General features: G+C 37.4%; 1 protein-coding gene across 2 annotated transcripts; it reads right to left on the reverse strand.

Annotated features, from left to right (window-relative positions):
• Window positions 1–1,621: 1,621 nt before the first annotated feature.
• LOC137630449 (RNA-binding protein lark-like) lies at window positions 1,622–11,222 on the reverse strand. Of its 2 annotated transcripts, XR_011041717.1 has the most exons (7): window positions 11,067–11,222; window positions 5,572–5,660; window positions 5,127–5,259; window positions 4,339–4,793; window positions 4,029–4,106; window positions 2,080–2,215; window positions 1,622–1,707 (listed from the first exon to the last, which is right to left on the reverse strand). XR_011041717.1 is itself a non-coding variant. In XM_068361925.1 (6 exons), the coding sequence occupies exons 2-6, from the start codon at window positions 5,649–5,651 to the stop codon at window positions 3,686–3,688; spliced, it is 789 nt and encodes a 262-aa protein (XP_068218026.1). In that variant the 5' UTR covers window positions 5,652–5,660; window positions 11,067–11,222; the 3' UTR covers window positions 3,407–3,685. The 2 variants fall into 2 exon arrangements, 1 of the variants encoding a protein (XP_068218026.1); XM_068361925.1 differs by lacking the exons at window positions 1,622–1,707; window positions 2,080–2,215 and adding an exon at window positions 3,407–3,728.
• Window positions 11,223–16,724: the final 5,502 nt, after the last annotated feature.

The raw sequence follows: 16,724 nt of genomic DNA on the forward strand, positions 1-16,724 counted from the left end.
AATAAGAGATGTCACTTATTCGGTGTATAAAGTTTTAATGGTATGGCTTTCCTTACAATTGGTGTCATAGTGGAGGAAAATATAATTTTTTTATTTAATCTTGCCTTTTCCTCAAGTTTTTTCTAAATGACTAACACAATTAGATAAAATGCAAGACTGCATACTGCCTTTAATGGGACAACTCGTCTTCACTCCAGGTCAATTGCAGTAACTAGCCAGAAACTTTAGTGTGTTACACTCGGGTAGAGTTTTGAAGAGCTTTTCCTGGAATCTTGTTATCCCACGAACCAATGTACAATGGATACCATCATGACCCACTTACAACTGTCTACCAACTAATAGGGAGTTGACTTAGCTGTTGCCCTGCCCCCTCACCAGAATAACTTTCAATACAGCTGGAGGACATGTACATAGCCTTTACTGAGCCTGGTATACAGTGGCAAATTTTGGGCAGCTACTGTAACAGAAGATGAGGTCAATAAAACTGAAGAGTTCTAAACCATATGTGGAATGCCCAGAGCAAACCGTCTTATTTTAAAAAGCACTTTGACCTTAACCACCCTCTTCGTCTATTAGTGTGCTTCTTTTCCCATTCATATGAGGTAACATGATTGCCTTCTACTGAAAGACTTTGCTTTGGCTTTTGGGGTGGACCGCAGCCCTGACCGGCTGGCCTACATGTCATCGTGTAATTCTGGTAGTGTGTTTGTGTTGTACCAGCCATCACCCTTCCTCTCATCAGCGAGGAGTCATGGCGCAGTTAGGTCACCTGTTAGGGACGTGCGAGGTGTCCTTTATGCAGTGGATTTTCAGTTCAGTTGTAATCAGACTAAAACAAGTCATAAGAAGCTACATGGCTTAAGAGAAATCTAACAGTAAGGTAACTTCAGCAAAGCTTTCAGTCCATAGTACACAAGTACGTGCAATTTTAAGGAAGTTGGCCAAGGAATCTGCCAAACATTGATGCTTATAATAATCAATTACCCTTTCTTAACACCAATGTTCTCAAAATCTGAGCAAATTAGAAAATTCTTTGCACTAATAACAGATTCACTAGAAAATTTTCATACATGTCAGATGATGACTTTCAATTACGTAATCAACTAGCTATTGTTATCAGAAAGGGTCCTACTAAAGATAATCTTATAGCTTTATTTTAGCCTGCAGTTTCATAACTTATCGTCCAAACCATTTTATGAGTAAGGGAAATCTTATTTTTTCAATGTTGCAAATATTTTCCCTTATTGACTATTTAAATCTGAAGCAATAATACTTCATTTTAAGTTTTTGAAAGTCAGTCAATCAGGACAGCCACCAGTATATTTATTTACCTTGCCAAGTATGTTCCAGATTAATCTCTACATAGATGGACAAGACACTAATAGTGTGACATCAGGTACCCAGAGTATGGCAGGCACTAATTATCTAAGAACTTTGATAATATCTCCTTACTATAGTTACGCTGGCTTAAAAAAAAATCCAGCCAAAGTTCACAAATTTACTACAAATTCTGAACTATTTACAAATTAAATATAGAATTTTCAGCAAGTTGCATTAAAGCCTAGTGATTTCTACTTTGCTAAACTTGTATAAAATAATGCCAAAGGACAATGACAACAGATTTTTATTACGACGTTTATTTTCCGTAAAACTATCCGCCACCTCCCGCAAGACTGGGCCCTTACCCGTCGCCGCTGCAGCTTCAACCTATTATACAACAGGGAACAAAATGGTATACACTGCTATCTAATACTAAGATTTAAAATGTTGAACGGTTGGGCTAAAAATACCCCTCACAAGAAAAGCTATCCCACCTCAATTTGCACCAAGCCTAATTTTCACATGAGGAGGAAACATCATCTCTTTTACCAACAGTTCATTTCACAACATCAACACATTAGTAAATTCTAGCATTTCAAAAATATTCCAACCTGATAAAGGACCATTATATTCCAAATTTAAACTTCATACTACAGTATAATGAGCGTGGGTATTTAGTCATTTTAAAGGTACCCATTCCACAACTGATTATTGTATATCAAAAATTCAGCACAAAAAAAAATTATATCTTTTACTTACTTTAATAAAGAGTAGCAATTGCAAAGATGACCAAGTACTTTTAAAGATGCTCAAAAGAAGGCCACTATCCAGTTACAAGTTTCTCATGACACACAAGCCACCATACTTTCATCGACCAACCACATCATAGATGAACCTAATGGAAGAAAAGAGATTAGTACAGAACTAACACATAACCACCTGTAAGGGGACTAGCAGATTTAACTATCGCAAAACTAAACGTTCGATTGACCTCGTACATCAGTTAATATAAATTTCTTAGAAGCAAGGGTTTATCATTAATTATTCGTCCAAAGTTTTAATAATAAGGGTATTCGTACAAAAGGTATCGGAAGTCTGGAAAGAACGAGACTACCAAAGCGTACTTATCAGTTTTAAGAGAGCAATATTCAAGGTTTAAGTCGTTAAAGAGTTCTTACAGGTTCGAGCTTTGAGTAACCATCCAATAATCTTTTTCAAGTGAGTACAATAGAATAAACAGGCGTTGAAATTACCACCGCACTGTCATAAGCTGGGCACTTCACACTGCTTAGGTATTTAGACAGGTACGCAGTCGGTAAATATCTTGCCAGAAAAAACGGGTGATGGCATTATGAAGTCAAGATGGGTAGTTCAGTGATGCGATGGATTATGTGTACATAAAAAAAGCTTATGATGATGTACTCACAAGAGCAAATGTCATTGAAACTGAATCATAAATTATACTTAAGTCTAGAGTGTAGTATTTTAAGTGAGGTAGGACATGCAAGAGTCATGGACGTTGTTGGTTAGGGCACCGCCTCCCTATTTAAAGTTGAGACCCGTGTAATAAAAGCTAACCTGGCCAACCACGAAGAGATATGCTAGGATGCCATGACTAAGACAGCCCAAATCATCACAAGACTAGAAAGTCTCAAGACACAGGACTGGCTACGTCACGACCCCTAGCAATCCCACATACGTTCCACCTGCAAGAGACGTTGCCGGCCGACGCTGCCTCGAGCCTCTAGCGCACGGTCACATCATCGTCACAAGTCTGTCGCTTACGATGCTTGTGAACAGTGGGGGTTGTTGATAGGTCGAACAGCATCTGGCCCAGGACATTGTCTAGGTCCTACAGTGAACTACAAGACTGATATCAGGCAAGGATACTGAAGCAAGTGACAACTAGAAGGTCGCCTCACGTGAATACTGGGTCTTACCTGGGTACCTGTCGCTGCTCTGCACTCCATTAATTTTTCAGTTATTTTATCAGAGGTCTTGGTGATCGATCGGGTGCATGTGATGGCAGTTTATTTTAAAACTGTATGATTAGGCTAGAACTACTCGCAAGGTTATTACTGAAAAATTCTTTTTAGGTTTCCTTAAAAATAAGATTTATTGGTACGCATTACACATTTGGGTAACATTAACGATATCTTCAGGCTTTGAAACCTTGAAACATCATGACTTAAGGTTTTTTTTTTCTTTGTTCAGATACGCTATATATATATGAATCCAATCATCAGTATTGTTCAGACGCTAACATGATTCCAAGAACTTCCGTGATGGAACTATGCATCTCTGCCACCAAGATCTGATTATCGGCGGGTGCATGCACACGTTGCAGTCAGCCTCTACTTGGCATCTAAAAGCGTCTGGGGGGCATGTCACGGGGAGGACCGGGGTAGCTACAAGAGAACATGAAAACATTCACATCATTTTCTGCTTGCAATAAGCTGTCATGGATAAAAATATAGGTTATGAATTTCGCAACAAGTTCATTCGACAATAGATGGTTATACCAAACGATGACTTTTCCCTCGCAAGAATCTATTGGACTTTAATAATCCATCGGTTATCGGGAATTAAAGTACTGAAACTGTAACGAGACTAGCTTACAGTTTAAGAATCGGACAATTGTAACAATTATATAGACATGTATTTCATTATTTCATGAACTCCATTCTCTTCTCATTTCCAATACTCACCGGCGGGGAGGACTGCGTCTGGGTGGAGAGCGTCCACGAGGAGGGAACATATCCCTTCCACCACCATAAATATCACGCCTGGAAACAAGTTTAAACATAACACACCCACCAATTTGACAGTTGAAATTAAAACAGACAAGTTATTAAATCATCAAATTTCAAATTACCACATCAAACTTGCAACTACCACAATCTTACTTAATATGAGAAAATGAGTTTTACCAGCACATGGGTTAAAAATCCATTTGATATAAAACTACCATACTAAAACAGAAACATTCATAAAAACAATAAAATATTATTTGCTTACTCTGCCCTTGGTCCATACATATCACTGTAAGGGTCATCTCTTCGGTCATAGCCCATTGGTGGTGGTCTTCGGTCCATTGGAGGTGGTGTTCGTCTGCCCATAGGTGGTGGGGGCATACGGTCATACGAATCATACCTGTCATAAGGGTCTCTGTAAGCTGGCTCTCTTGGCATTGGGGGAGGAGGTGGGCGTCTGTCAAGGCCACTTCCTGGGGGTGGCAATGGCCGTCTGTCTCTCCTTTCGTAATCATCATAATAACCATTTCTCATTGGAGGTGCTGGAGGTGGACCAGGGGGTGGAGGACCAAATCTGTCGCCCATAGGGGGTCGTCTGTCGTATGGACCAGGACGGGGCATGCCACGTCCTCTCATAGGGCCACCACGCCCCCTGAAACCACCCATTCCGCCTCGACCCCCACCCATTCCTCCACCAGCTCTCTTTTCCCCGGTAGATTGCTGTAAATAAAGGGGGTAACATTAACATCTACTCCATTTACACCGTTAAAAACCATATTCATGAGTCCAGAAAAATATTAAAAAGCTCATAAACAGAATACTGTATAAGCCATAAAATCCTTGACAACTAAAATTAAACTGGATTATAAGAGCATTATACAAGTTGATAATAGATTAACTGTTGGACTATTGCATTAACAGAACAGCAATTACCGAAATATTTCAAAAGTTACCGCACCCAGAAGTAAAAAATACTTGAAATAAAGGTTGCATTAAAATTTTGCTACACCAAATTTAATGTGCACATCTATTATCAATGATAAATTTCCTTACCTCAACACTGATTTTGAACCCATTCAAATCCCAGTTATTTAGATTTCTGATCGCTGCACCTGCCTGATCCTCTGTTTTCATGTGAACAAACGCATAATTACCAAGAATTGAGCATTCTGTTACCTCACCATACCTGTAAGAAAAAAAAAAACCATGTCAATAAACAAAGAATAATTTGCATGCAATAAATCATTTATCTCATCCTCCTAAGTTACGAAATTGCAATGTATTAACCATGGAATTACACTAAAACGATAAGCAAGCCTATCAAGTTTGTAAGTCAATTTTACTGCATTAACTTGAGAAATAAATATTCAATCCTCTTGAATAGCCTGCGATGTATTTATAATATATTCAAGAAGACGTGCTGTACAGTACCAGCAGTGCAAGATGAAATGTACTAAGAATTTCATCTCAAAATTATGTATAAATTCAAAGGACTTACCTTTCAAATAGCTTTCGGAGTTCGAAGTCCTTACATGTAGGAGGCAACTTGCCTACAAAAATTTTGGTTTTAGGGGGCATTGTTATCACCTGAAAGATATTTCTTTTATTAAAACATACCAAAGTAACTTTACCATTTCATATTCCTACTTCCAATTTAGATACATTATATTCAGAAAATATTCATCAGCTGACCTTAATTACCAGGTAATATGGAATCCCTAACCACTTTTCAAAATAAGTGGTACAGTATACAATTGCACTAACTCAAAACTTCACTTTAGTTTCATCCTCATCACTACAGTTCTAACGGATACTTCTAATGATGTAGGGTATAACGGGAAAATTCCCAATATCACCGAAAATTTATGGGTTAAGTATCGTGACAGCCAGTATCTACACAACTAAATTGAACAGATAACCTTTTTAAAAGTTTCGCAATACCTGCTACCTGTACAACTAAAATCAACTGATCCCCTTTTTAAATTTTGTATGAAACAACACTGCCATATATTAACTCAAAATCCATTCTACTAACTCCAAGACAAAACTCAAGTGTCCTAACGAAAAAGTACAATTTCCTTCTACAGAAAGCCAACGGAGTACTGGCCTTAATAACTGACCTCTCAAATATCATTGGTTAGAAGTAATTATTGCATTCCAAGACAACAGGGTTCCTTATGAATTTGCTGCTGCCACTCTCTAAAACCTGGTAAATCAAATTCCTTCTACAGAGAGCCAATGAATGACTATGACCTCAATAAACTGACCTCTCAAGTCTCATTGGTCATTATGGAATATTACATTACAAGAGGGTTCCCCTAGGGCAATTGCAACCACAAACAAGAAGCAAACCGGTCATCCAAGACAAAACTGTTTACTACCACCCCAGTGGTTAATTGAAGAATGAAAAGCCAGTACTGTAATCACGCTCTAAGACTGCTTAAAAAGAGGACCTATCGTATAGCCACTTCATAGACAAAGGGACTTTACCGGCAAAAATTTGCCTCAGACCAGTCTCTTATAAAGACGTCTCGACTCAAGAGGGGAAACATGATTAAATGGCCAAAATTGTGATTATTCTCAGTATTTGAAATGGCCTTAGGGATACACTGGCCCGCCACCAAGGTGCAACCATGGAAAAACCAAATAATTCTTTTTTTTTTTTTTCAGATTGGACAGTGCAAGAACTTAGCAGCTAGATTGAATATGATTACATTACCGTATATTAATACTTCTTAGACTGACCGTATATATAATTGATGGTAGTTTTATACACTCAATACAAAAATCACACCTTAGTTTTTAACGGGAAGGTGATGGCAGGATAAGTATGCGCAAAAAATTCAAGATTGTAGTTAGGTAAAACGCTAATAAGTAAATTTATGATTTGTTCCAGCATAAATACAACCCTTCACTTGGAACTCGCTCTAAGACGCGTTTAAGTCCATTCTAACCGGCTGAAGAACTTTGCCCCTGGGTTAACAAATAAAAATTCTATAGTCCTGACAATCAAGTCAACCATTTGCTCATCAATATGCCAAAGAGTTGAAAAACTGAGCAACCAACTCCCTATTGCAGGGAGGTTAGGGATATTATAGTTACTTAAAAGTATTGAGTGACCTCACTAGTTTTCATAGCTGTAGAGTTGTGAACACCCTGCTAGACAGGGTTACTCCTTGTAATGAACATGGGTTTGTATTTGTGTTGAAAGAAATGTAGATTGACTGCAAGATTGCAGTTTTCGGATGCTATGCCATTAGAGAAGGGAGGATGAAGAAAAGGCCAGTCACTCCTTTATATGCAGTAACCATTAAAAAAGTACACTGTTGTTAGTTTACATATGGCACCACTGAAGTTTTCGCTCATAAACCCTTGTGGTCTGAAAGATGTTTTAAAAGTTGAAGGGTTATTCAAATGACATTGCTGATCAAAGTCGGACCACAGCCCGGGAGGCATGTGCTGTAACAGGTTAAGCTGGTCCCCTCCTCTTAATGCATCAGTGAAAAGCAATGTCCTTGGGCAGAGAAAAAAATTAAATTGGCTGGTTTGAGAAGGCCTAAATCTAGGATTAACCAATTCAAGCCTCCTCCCTGATTATCAGAACAGGCAACTCTGGAGGCTTTCATTTGCCACTTCAGTGACAGACTGTGAAGGCAGCTATTGGGATTAAACGTACCCTACGTCAGGAGGCACAATAAGCATTGCCTCTGGTGGATTTATAGCTATGATCAACTAGTGTAGGTAATGAAAGAGATGAATACTGTTGGTATGGGCCAAGGCTGTAACCAGTGAACACTCCTGAACACCAAAGTGATGTTGAGAGACTAAGCATTGCAACTGGATCTGGTATCAGTCTATTTTGGTCTGAAGTACGATATTTGAAGCTAGTTTTGATTTGCAAAATTTGTATGTGTTGACTGTAACAGGCTAGTGTCTCTTAGGATTAGCTAAGAATATAGCAGTCTAAGGGGCCTGTAGCCAAACCCGGTAGGCGAGCAGTAAGAATACGGCTCCTGGGTTAGGTTAGAAGGGAACCTATGGTTATGTGTTAAGTTTCCTTTTTAAATTGTGGATTTTCAGTCAACATTTGAAATTTCACACCCAATCCATCCTCACAAACTACAAAAGCTCATCCTTGGTCAGACAGATGACACTGTATAACCAACTGTGATCTTCATACTAAAGTCAGGACAAATTCCTTCAAGGACAAGAGATGACTGAACCAATCTCCAGGCCCCTTCTCTACAAGAACAAGTTGACTGGAGAGGTAATGCGTCCCTTTGAAAACCTTGACTCATGCTTGTACAGCAACGTTCTACGTTGATCAATTACCTAAGGACTATGATCTCAGCGATTGACTAATCAGGGAGTGGCTGATGAACGGAACAATATAACAGCCGAACGACGTAGACTGTCTTTACAAATCCAAGGCCATGGTTATTACCTGTACCATTTTATCAAACCAAAGTAGTGAAGTAAAAACAAATTGTATTCACCTAAAGCTTACAATCTCCCCTGCCCAAAACCCTTCCTCAAACTGGATTCTAAACCAACTTTGAAAGTTTCATAGTTCCTTTGCTGTTGTCCACCAGTGGCAGATGGGAATGAATGGCCTACTATTTACTTGTTAGGGCCCCAAAGCATATTCTAAATGCAATCGATTAATATTACTAAGGGCAACAAACAACCATCTTCTTTCAAGCTAGAACACTGGCTCATCAGTGAAGATTGGTTGGTTGAGCAAAACATTGATCCTATTATGCAACACTAAATCTTAAAAAACCACAAACCAATGAAGAGACAGGCTGGCACCTAGCATAATTTGCATCAATTTCAAAACTAGATTAGAGGGAAATTCTTTAATGCCACAGGCCAAGAGAGCTTACAATTGGTACGTTCAACATACTGTACAGCGTTAACGACTTATACCTCAATTACACCAAGAATACTCACAGCAAAACCAGGAACATTTAATTGGAAAAGAAAGATGTGAGACCTACAAGACCAATACTTTATTCGGGGCAGACACTTGGTCACTTAAAGGCACAGGGGGACTGTTAGAAGAGAGTTAGGGGCGGTGGGATGGACGGCTGAAATACCACAACTGGAAAGTAGGGCGAGTCAAGGTATATGACATGATGGATGTGAAGGCAATACCCTCCTGTAATGAGTAGAGGTGGTGGACTCAAAGAAACTTAAGGCCATGCCAGGGATGGGGAGGGGTGGGGTGTCAGGGGAACAAATGATGTATGGCATAAATGAATATGGGTGGGGGAAGATTGCAAGGACTAGAAAAAGATGGAGTAAACATGACAAAAAAAGAACACACAAATGGAAGCAAGAATGTGGACAAAAGAAAACAAGGTCAAAACAGAAGACCAATAGCATTGCTTCGTATAATCATAAAGATAGCAACATTACCCAACTAAGAATAATGCATTTTTGGGTAAAGGGCAATAACTTTAAAAATAATAGGACTTCAAGGGTCAAAAGGTACACTTAATATTACATACAAACATATAACAAGGCACTTCCCCAAATTTTGGGGGTAGCCGACATCAACAAAACAAAAAAGGGGACCTCTACTCTCTACGTTCCTCCCAGCCTAATATATAAATATATATATATTAATAATCTTTAATGGTTAAAACTACATTAGTTTCTTCTCAAACGATCAAGATATCTGAGAATTGCAGACTTGTAAGGTATATTGCAATCTTTTCCTCTACCATATAGGCATTGCTATTGTTGATGAATTGCCTAATCACAAATAAGCAGTGACTAATGGAGGAAATGAGTCATCCCGTAACTGATCCAAAAATAGCATACTAAAACTAATAAATACCCAATAATTTTGATGCAGTAAACTGATAATATTGCGATACAGATGAGAAAAAGCTACCAGTTACCAACTGCTTTATGACCTATTGTACTGCACTATTTCCTTGACGTCCTAAAGCCAACAATGATAATCTTGTATGTTCCAAAGGTTAGTTTATTTAGAAACGTTACATTGGCGAGGCTAGGACAAAACAGCCTACGGACGTGAGTCAAGGTATTGTCCAAACATGGTCTATAAAGTCGAAGGATTTGTTCGTCACTCGACGCGTCTCTCTCGGTGTCAACACGTGAAGTCGAGAAATTACCATTGGGACGTTACGCCTACACTATTCCCAGTGACTAAGGGGCAAGTTTACCTTATTCAAGTTTGTAAATAACTTAATGAAAATTAAAGATAACACATCACACCAAGATTTGGTTGTGTATTTAACCATTGGTACAGACGTAGTTTTCTAGAGTTACCGAATTTCCGGTTGACCTTGTCCGAAGGCATCTTCGCAATACTTGCACATAAAGTCAGCGCCATTTTTATTTGAAACTTAGGGAAATCTCGTGACGCAGTATTGACCGTTTCAATATTCAAAATTCGCAAAATAAAACAAAGGTGAAATTATTAATATAATAAAAATGAACAATTAACAACCAAGCATTCACTGCCTTCGAACAACCATCAGCCACAGACCAGCGGTAATAAAATCGCAACCATCAGCCACAATTTAGCGGTTATAAAATCGTAAGGGTTACAATGTATTTCATAAAGATCCAAGTTCGAAAGTTTATCTCCTTTGATTAAGAGATACACCCGTGTGCCGCGCCTATTTCCCTGCAGATGCCGAGGTGAATATACCCGCCTCCATATCTAAGACCGGCACCAAACCCCTTCTTTCATCTCGATGTAATGCGAGCATCCTTCATCATATGTGTTAGATATTCAACACATTTAACAATTACTAACACAAAAAGTGTTCTATTATATACGACGATAAAATAAAAGAGTAATATTGCTCTAAAAAAGGACTCAAGCAAAGGGGGTTGTTTTGCCGCCAACAATGGATTCAGTGGTCTAAAATGAAATTTTACGTTAAATAACATTTGATCGTTACGATAAAATTAATAATAAAACGATAAAATTAATAATAAAACCATACTTACGGTTACGAAAGACTTCTAATATAATACGCTTCCAATGAAACACTTAGTAAAAAAACAATCTTAGGTGGAACACCACACGTCTTGCACCCTTGCCAACGACTCGCACTGTGGAAATGGCCGCGAGTGGTTGGGCTGGGGTGACGCCAGGGTTGCCAGATTATTTCGACTGGATTATCGTACATGAGCCTTAATATTGTCGTTTTTCAACCAAAATTATCGTACACAGTTTCAAAATAATAATTAGGGAGTTACATGATCGACTTATTTCAAAAGATTTTAGTATAATTGTTTAATTAAACCCACACACACCTACATTGTTTATACCTTAGGTATGTATCGTACATCGTACTGGACCTAAAATAATCGTACATGTTACGATAATTATCGTACGAATGGCACCCCTGGGGTGACGCCGTTGAATCATGACGTCACATCCTAAAATGCTCTCCACCAATCATGTGGGCTGAAAACTGCGCATGTGCCATATGTATAAAGTTTTCACTAATGATTTCTGAATAACAGGGAAGCTTACACACATGAAACATACTATGAGAGCAATAAATACATGCATATTAATCTATATTCTATATGGCTTACATTAAATATAATTTATAAACAATGTATTAAACTATACTACGAATCTGTCATACTATTAACACACTCTGGACTCTTCAAGCACATTCAGTCGTTCGCGGGTTAGCATAAATTAAAATGTGATTTTATTAAAGTAAAAATAAAAAAATCAATCACAATTGTTAATGGACGCTGTTAAGCTAATGCCATTCGAAATATGCTGAAACTCTGATACGCGCTTTCTTCTCTCAACATAAAATAATCTTGATTTTTCTGCCTGCTTTAACTATCGCCTGATGAAACAAAGGTTAAATCTATGGTACAAAATTTCAAATACACAATTAAAAGGATATTAATTTGATAAAAAAAATTACATTAATAAACTAAGTTCAACTATAAATCGATACGCAACACGTGATGCCTCCTCTGCCATTCATGTAAACGAGATGACATCCGAACAAGAGAATGCTTTGTTTGAAGGATACGTTTTGCATCCCCTAATCCCCTTCTATTTTCTGCTTTAGCATTTCCCGTCCTTAGCGTTCGTCAGATTTAACGTATAGAATATCCATTTTCTCTTTAATATTTTAGAACCAAATTGACTAATAGACTTGCGAATACTTAAATCCTATTATATCATCGAAGGAACATTGCAGAAAAGGACTTTGGGTCAAGCCGGCCGGTATAAGTACCGCCACCACCAACCATCCCTCGGTTGTGTAGCACGTGATCTTCTTAGACCGGGTTTTTGTTCTTTGGTTAAAACAAAGTTATATAACTTCGCTGCTCATCAACGGTGGAGAAAATTGGATCAGGGGAAACACTCTCGAGAGGATTTTATGCCCTTAAATGTTTAAAGAAACCTGAAAAAAGGGAATTTAAAATAATGGAATGTGAATATCTCTCTCTCTCTCTCTCTCTCTCTCTCTCTCTCTCTCTCTCTCTCTCTCTCTCTCTCTCTCTCTCTCTCTCTCTCTCTCCGAATGTATGGGAAAAGGTAACACTCATAATAGGCTTACCAAAATTAAAGGGAATATTGTAGGCCTATTTGAATTGATTAAAATTAACAGATATTAATCAAATGAAAAATAGATAAAAGTAAATAGAATGAAAAGTTAAGGAATTCGGCATAAACCAGTTTCATTGCATTCTTCAATAAAAAAAAGTAAAAATATTGACTTTCTGAAAACTGCGGCGTCACTTTATAGACAATATTTAGTATTTTTATGAGAAAAGGTAATGACAATGAATAATCATGGGAGAGGCTATACGTATTCGCATGGGTACACAGCCATTTTCTTGAGGATTAACCGGTTGTGTCGACGACAGGACACTGAAAATCGAACCACGCTTCAGCTAAATTGATTGATTGATCGGCAGCAAGCTCGCGTTTCGCAGCAAGATCAACTCCCGGGCTTTACAGCAGCGATAATGCATGCAAAATGGATGGTAAGAGATTATGAGGAGGGAGACGTTGTAGTGGTACTCATAAAAGGTTTGCTCTGCGATGGCCTTGACGCTAAGATTAAGAACAATGCACCGGAAAACTCGACTCGCAATGCTTTAGTACTACGGTACGATACGACTGCAACATGATAATAATAGAGTACGGTTTCAAATTGAACATATCACTGCCTCGGCTTAGTTTGCTTCTAGGAAACTTTATTTACCTTATTCTAATCTAAAATATTTTGCAGCAACATATGACGGAAAGAAAGAATACTAGAAACTGGAGCGAATATTGGAAACTGAATGTTACCTGTCACTGCAACCAGCCTTAGATTTTTAGTGTTTGAGCAATGTAGAGAGATATAAATCTCCTTGCTTAAGTATAAATTTTAGAATTCCAGTTACATACAATAATAGCGATAAGAAAGTAATTGGGCTTATTATTATTTTTACTACTACTACTGCTACTACTACTACTACTACTACTACTGTGTCTTACATAAGGTAAGGCAATCTACACACACACACACACACACACACACACGGATGCTATAAGCCTAAGGGCTCCAACAGTGAAAAATTAGTAGAACTTCAAAAGTTCAATGTTACAGCAAATGGTTTTATGTTGAACAGGCTTTTTAAAGTTTATATATGACATATCTGTTTTGATGTTAGAATTATTTATTGTTAATTTTTTTTCTCATCATTTATTTATTTCCTTATTTCCTTTCCTCACTAAGCTATTTTATTTTTCCTGTTGAAGTCATTGGGCTTATAGCATCTTGTTTTTCCAACTAGGGTTGTAGCTTGGCTAGTAATAATAATAATAATAATAGTGACGAAAATAAGGAAACAAATAAACTACATAAGAAGTAATGAATATTTAATATATATATTAAGATCAGTAACAGCGTTAAAGTAGATCTTATATATATAAAACTATGAAGAGGAACTTGTCAGTTCAACATGAAAACGTTCACTGCAAGTTTGAAGTTCCATCGATTCAAATGCCCAATAAGGAAGTTCATTCCACAACCTGGTCATAGCTGGAATAAAACTTCTAGAATACTGTGTAGTATTGGGCCTTGTGATGGGTATGACTATTATTATTATTATTATTATTATTATTTTCTAAGCTACAACCCTAATTGGAAAAGCAGGATGCTATAAGTCCAGGGGCTCCAACAGGGAAAATAGCTCAGTGAGGAAAGGAAACGAAAAAAAATAAAATATTATAAGAAGAGCAACATCAAAATAAATATTTCCTATATATAAAACTATAAAAACTTTAACAAAACAACAGGAAGAGAAATTAGATAGAATTGTGTACCCGAGTGCACCCTCAAGCAAGAGAACTCTAACCCAAGACAGTGGAAGACCATTGTACTGAGGCTATGGCACTACCCAAGATTAAAGAACAATGGTTTGATTCTGGAGTGTCCTCCTAGAAGAGCTGCTTACCATAGCTAAAGAGTCTCTTCTACCCCTACAAAGAGGAAAGTGGCCACTGAACAATTACAGTACAGTAAGAAGAATTTTTTGGTAATCTCAGTGTTGTCAGGTATATGAGGGAGAGGAGAATATGTAAAGAATAGGCCAGACTATTCGGCGTGTGCTCGTGTGTGTAGGCAAATGGAAAATGAACCGTAACCAGGGAGAAGGATCCAATATACTAGTGTCTGGCCAGTCAAAAAAGACTTCATAACTCTCCAGCGGTAGTATCTCAACGGGTGGCTGGTGCCCAGGCCAACCTACTACCTGCAAATTAACTGTAAATTAGAATTAACAGCATACCTAGTATCATGAACAGGATGGTAAGTAGCCTACCGCCTGGGAAGATCTGAATTCAAAGGATGGTCAGACTTACGAAAAATCTTATGCAACCTGCATAAAGAATTTGCTGAATAAGATTAATATCTTGATCAAGAATAAGAAATTTGATAGATCGCAAGTTCTTATTATTATTATTATTATTATTATTATTATTATTATTATTATTATTAAATGCTAAGCTACAACCCTGGTTGGAAAAGCAAGATGCTATAAGCCCAGGGGCTCCAACAGGGAAAATAGCCCAGTGAGGAAAGGAAATAAGGAAAAATAAAATATTTTAAGAATAGTAACAACATTAAAATAAATAAAACAAATTAAGATTCAACAGCGGAAGACCAGACAGGAGAACCATAGTCGAAACAAAGGGCGGATAAAAGAATTAAAACACTTCTTCAGAATAGATTATATCACCGGAAATCTTAAAAACTTTCTCAATAGGCCATTCTTTGTGCTATTGATGCAAGAGAGTAGCATCATCTGCATGTTTACTTATTGTAGTTTAGCTAGTAATAATAATATCTGATACATAGTACAACAAAGATAATTGTCGAGCAATGGTGATTGCATTCACATTATTGGTGTTCGTAGAGAAAAAAAAAATCATAATGATCATTAGCCTGCTGTGGATATGTTCATTTTTGGTAATTCAGGGTTAGATTTGGGCTTTATAGTCCGGCGTTGGAGCCTGTGAGGCCAAAAAGCGCCTTGGTAGTGCCAAGATCTAGACTTTGGGTAATGCATGGTTCACTGTCATCACAAAATAACGGAGTACTGGTTGGCAACACTGATATTAGACAAATGTTATTTACTCTCTAAATCTTCCTTTGTTTTACATATTCAACCCGGCAGTTAGCTCTTCTGTAAAGAGGTTTCAACGCTACTGAAATAAAAAAAAATAAATGAAAAATAATACAGTAATTACAAGATCGTTATGTTTTTGTTCTCCTAAATAGTCAACACAAAAAGAAAAATGGTTTCTTCTGAATTTATTTTTCCTTATTCATATAACTGATGCGACATATGATAAGCAAATGGTCAAATTTTAATTTCCCTAGAGCTCGTTTCATTGATTTTCGAATTAGTGTTGTAGCTCGGATGATGATTGATTGCAAGGAATGATTATAGACCTATCATATCTTCGAGATCGTTCCCAGCCTACCATCATTGTTTAGGTAACTATTGTAATTACCTTATAGAAACGAGTATGGTAAATGCATCAGAGCTCTTAAGTAATTATGCAACCAAGTTGTTCAAGAATATATTTCATGACAGAACAAGGAAGAAAGTAAAAAAAATATAGAATTTATGGTATGGAAGTAGTATTGGGCTTTAATATAAGTACGGAAAGGAACACATGTTCAAAGGGTTATGGGTTCTCTGAGGCATGAATGCTGTGATAATTAAGACAATAACAATACGGTTCAGGTATGTTCAGCAACATCGACGTTTCTTTACGAAAATACAATAAAAATACAAAATATTTCCGGAGTTGATTACATGCTTGTAAATATTACGTTACAAAGCACTGAACTTGAGATAAGTCATTTAAAACATCGTTTTATTTAGTATAAATTCTGAAGAGGAATGAATTCTAAATTCCTCGTAAAATTGTAAAACTAAAATTAAACAAACGGGTGACCTTGAGCTCGGGAACAGAGTAAAAATGTACTACTCCCCGAGTAACGTAGGTAATGCATTATTCCAACATCGCCGAATGCGACAGAAAAGACTAAAAAGTATTCGCGGAAACTTTTCCACTTTCTGGGAATCAATAATTGACAGTGTTCATTCCACTGCACGGAG

Source organism: Palaemon carinicauda, chromosome 38 (genome assembly GCF_036898095.1).
Source record: "Palaemon carinicauda isolate YSFRI2023 chromosome 38, ASM3689809v2, whole genome shotgun sequence".
Taxonomy (NCBI): Eukaryota; Metazoa; Arthropoda; class Malacostraca; order Decapoda; family Palaemonidae; genus Palaemon; species Palaemon carinicauda.

Bases quoted from the DNA above. Each gene is read 5' to 3' on its own strand.
- LOC137630449 (XM_068361925.1), bottom strand. From the start codon at position 5,651: ATGCCCCCTAAAACCAAAATTTTTGTAGGCAAGTTGCCTCCTACATGT. The intron at 5,260-5,571 runs GTAAGTCCTTTG...TTTTTCTTACAG, and splicing joins CTCCGAAAGCTATTTGAAAG to GTATGGTGAGGTAACAGAAT. The intron at 3,729-4,028 runs GTGAGTATTGGA...GTTCTCTTGTAG, and splicing joins AGACGCAGTCCTCCCCGCCG to CTACCCCGGTCCTCCCCGTG.